Genomic DNA, 3,351 nt, shown 5'->3' on the forward strand with positions numbered 1-3,351 from the left:
GTGAGAACGTTTTGGAGAAGTTCAAATAGCACAGATTTGGGGGGCGGGAGGGGAGACAGGCCAGGCAAAGGAAGATGCACTTAGGGAGAAACCAGTGAGAGAACAAGCCCTTTCAGCTCAGGTATCTGCAAAGGCTGCATGCAACACACACCAATTCTAAAAAAAAGGGGGGGGGGGGCAGATGGGGGAGCCACCTCTAGCTAGGGAGTTTCTTCTCAACGGTGTCTGTGGGCAACACGCAACAGGTCCGAGGAGGGCCAGCCAGGCACCACCTGCTGCTGGAGCAGCGAGAAGTTTGCAGCAGGAGCGCAGGGCAGAAACGCTCCCGTTTACACGGACACTCGCCCCCGTCCCGCCCTTGCACCTTCCCCGTCGGCGAGTCCGCAGCTGCTGGCGCCCATTCCTCTGCACCTGTCCCCAGGCGGCTCTCCCAGGAGCCGAGGCTGGGAGTCCGCCGCTCGGCTCCGTCCGTACGGCGGGGATGTCATAGCGCCGCCGCGTAGGCTGCCGGGTACGGGTCCAGCTGGGGCTTGCCCATGCCGGGCAGCAGGATGTAGGCGAGGGGCGGCTGGAGGCCCGGGCTGGGCCAGGCGCTGCAGTTGCAGGGGATCATGTAGCCCGGGTTGCCCGGGGACGGGTGCGAGTGAGTGTGCCCCCCGGCGGCGGCAGCGGCAGCTGCGGCGGCGGCGGCGGCCCCGTGGAAGGCGCCGGCTCCCGCGGCTCCTGGGTAGGCCAGGGAGGAGGCGTAGGGCAGCGCCGAGGCGGAGGAGGACGACGAGAGCTCTGCCATTTTGGAGCCCAGGTCCAGCAGCGAGTAGGGGCTGCTGGCGGCCGCGGCGGCAGCTGCTGCGGCGGCGGCGGCCGCCGACTGGGGGAAGAAGACCCGGGCGGCTGCTGCTGCGGCGGCGGCGGCCGCTTTCTCCGGGTTGGCCAGCAGGGAGTCGTGTACCAGGCCCCCGCCTGCCCCGCCGTGCAGCCCGGCCGCCTTCAGCCCGTGCGGGTGGTCGGGATCCGCCAGGCCGTAGGGCACCGGGAAGGCGAACTTGTCCTTCTTGAGCAGGGTCTTGGGCTTCCGGCGGGGCCGGTACTTGTAGTCGGGATGCTCCTTCATGTGCATGGCCCGCAGCCGCTTGGCCTCGTCGATGAAGGGCCGCTTCTCCGCCTCGGTGAGCAGCTTCCACTCGGCCCCCAGGCGCTTGCTGATCTCCGAGTTGTGCATCTTGGGGTTCTCCTGGGCCATCTTCCGGCGCTGCGCCCGGGACCACACCATGAAGGCGTTCATGGGCCTCTTGACATGATCCACCGGCTTGGACATGCTGGCCCCCGGCAAGCCCTGCAGCTGCTGCAGGCTGCAGCCCACCCCGCGCTGGCGGCCGCCTGCCCCGGTCACCTCTCCCCCGCCGCTCGCAGCCCGCAGAAAATCAATCTTTGCTCCGCAGCAGAACGAGTCCGGGAACTGCAGCACCAACTTCGGGCCGCTCCTCCCTCTGGGCCTCCCGGGAGGAAAAGTCCCGCACCTGGGGGCTGCTGGGCTCCAGATGGCCCCAACCTCGGGCTCCTCTCCGCACCCTGAAAGCCGATGTCCCAAACGGCAGGTCCCCTGTGCACCGCTTTCCTCTCCGTCCAGAGCTGGCCCCCAGCCAGGAGACTGTCCCGGGCTCGGGTCTCTTCTTTCCGCCGGGAAGTTTCTTTCTTTTCTCAAGCAGGATTTTGAAACTCTCTCCAAACGCCGCTCGGGTTGGATGCTGGTGCCCCCAGAGTTCAAAGGGAACAACGGAAAAGTGCAAACATCCCCCCTTCCCCTTCCACTAGCTCAACTCTTCTCGGGGACTTGTCATTTGACAGCGGCCGGGGGGAGCAGGGGAGACACGGCGGCTTCCTTCCGTGCAAGGCGAGCCGCGATCCAAGCAATAATCACAGAGTCCTACCCATGGCGAGCCTGCAAACAAACCGCGGGCCGGCGCTCTCCGGACGCAGGGCGTGTGGCGGGGGCAGCGGGAGCTGTCCGCTTTCCTCCCCGGGCCGCTTTAGCGCGAGGCTAGCGATTAGCCGGGTCCCTTCTGCTCACAGCCAGATATCTGCCCCCGGCGAGCCGTTGCGAGCCGCTTTTTCCTCGGACATACTCGCTTCTTCTCCTTCGCCTGCTGGGGGAGGCGGAGGATTGTCCCCCACTCTGGTCCGGGCTCCGCAACGCCTCCTGCTGCGGCCCCTAGCGCCCACGCGAGCCGTGCAGGGCAGGAACCATCGGCCCCGCTCAGCGCCGAGTCCCGGGATCAGGTTCCAACTTGGAGCTCGGCGGCGGCTCCCAGAGCTTCCAACTAACTTCGCCAAGTTTCATGCGGGCTCCCGGGCAGCTCCACTCCGGCTCGCTCGCCCCCTGCCTGGCTCCTCCTCTGTTCGGGGCTCTCTGGGCTTGCCTAGCCAGAGAGTGACTTGGGGGCGGGCAGGGGAGGGAAGAGAGGGCGAGGGGGTTTCTAATTAAAATGCTCGGCGATCTCAGCTAGGCAGAAGTGGAGCCGGTTATAAAGTCCCTTGTGTAGCTTGCAGCAGTCTCAGTCGCTCCCGCTTTTTGCCCCTCTGCAGCGGGAGCCAGAGACAGGCAGGTAAAGCTCTCCCTGCGTGTGCATGTGGGTTGGCTATGTGTTGCATGTACAGTGTGTGTGTGTGTGTCTGTGTGCAGGGGAACGTGGGGCCCGGCGGGGCTAGTGAGAGGGAGGGACAGCGGGAGCGCCGGCTCCCACCCCCAGCCATTGATTAAACAGCATTCCCCTCCCTTTCACTTCGCTGCAGGTTAGGGGGGTGGAGACACCAGAGCCTGCCCTGCCGGGCAGAAGCGGAGTCTGCGCAGCGCTCGCCAGCTAAGTTGGTGTCGAAACACAACCTCGGAGTATTACCCAACTCCGAAGAGCCGCCACGTCCGGCACCCGCAAATCGGCTGCTTCTCACTAGGCGGAGAGAGTTTATTTCGATAACTTGTTCATGATCCCCCCCTCCTCCCTCCCCCACTTATTGAGTTACACAGCCGGACAGTCCCCCTTTCTCCTTGGCTGTTGATCCTGGAGATACTGCCTTCCCCAGACTCCCTTTGCCACAGAGGAAATGTCCCAGGAAGGAGGTTGACTCCAATTTAGGATCACCGGAGCAACTTGCTGTCAGGTGGCCAGTTGTTTTAAACAGCCCATTTTAAGTCGACAACAGGCACCGCTCGCTGTCAGCAGCCCCCTTATACGTTTGTGCTGGTTGTTGTTTTCAAAACCTTGTTAAAAGCATACTGCTAGTTTTCTCTTTATATACTAGGCTGGAGATCATTAAGCTTACCGATTGCACTGAGTACCTAGAGCGGCGTCAACA

General features: G+C 63.8%; 1 protein-coding gene across 2 annotated transcripts; it reads right to left on the reverse strand.

Moving 5' to 3' along the window:
- Window positions 1–484: 484 nt before the first annotated feature.
- SOX21 (SRY-box transcription factor 21) lies at window positions 485–1,315 on the reverse strand. Of its 2 annotated transcripts, XM_024195738.2 has the most exons (2): window positions 950–1,315; window positions 485–868 (listed from the first exon to the last, which is right to left on the reverse strand). In XM_024195738.2, exons 1-2 carry the CDS (start codon window positions 1,313–1,315, stop codon window positions 485–487), a joined length of 750 nt encoding a protein of 249 aa, XP_024051506.1. The 2 variants fall into 2 exon arrangements, with proteins under 2 accessions (XP_024051506.1, XP_024051505.1); XM_024195737.2 differs by having other exon boundaries at window positions 485–1,315.
- Window positions 1,316–3,351: the final 2,036 nt, after the last annotated feature.

This window comes from Terrapene carolina, unplaced genomic scaffold (genome assembly GCF_002925995.2).
Source record: "Terrapene carolina triunguis isolate 2854851 unplaced genomic scaffold, T_m_triunguis-2.0 Scaffold21, whole genome shotgun sequence".
Lineage (NCBI taxonomy): Eukaryota > Metazoa > Chordata > Testudines > Emydidae > Terrapene > Terrapene triunguis.

Excerpts from the sequence above, each read along its gene's own strand:
- SOX21 (XM_024195737.2), bottom strand. The coding sequence starts at position 1,315 with ATGTCCAAGCCGGTGGATCATGTCAAGAGGCCCATGAACGCCTTCATG.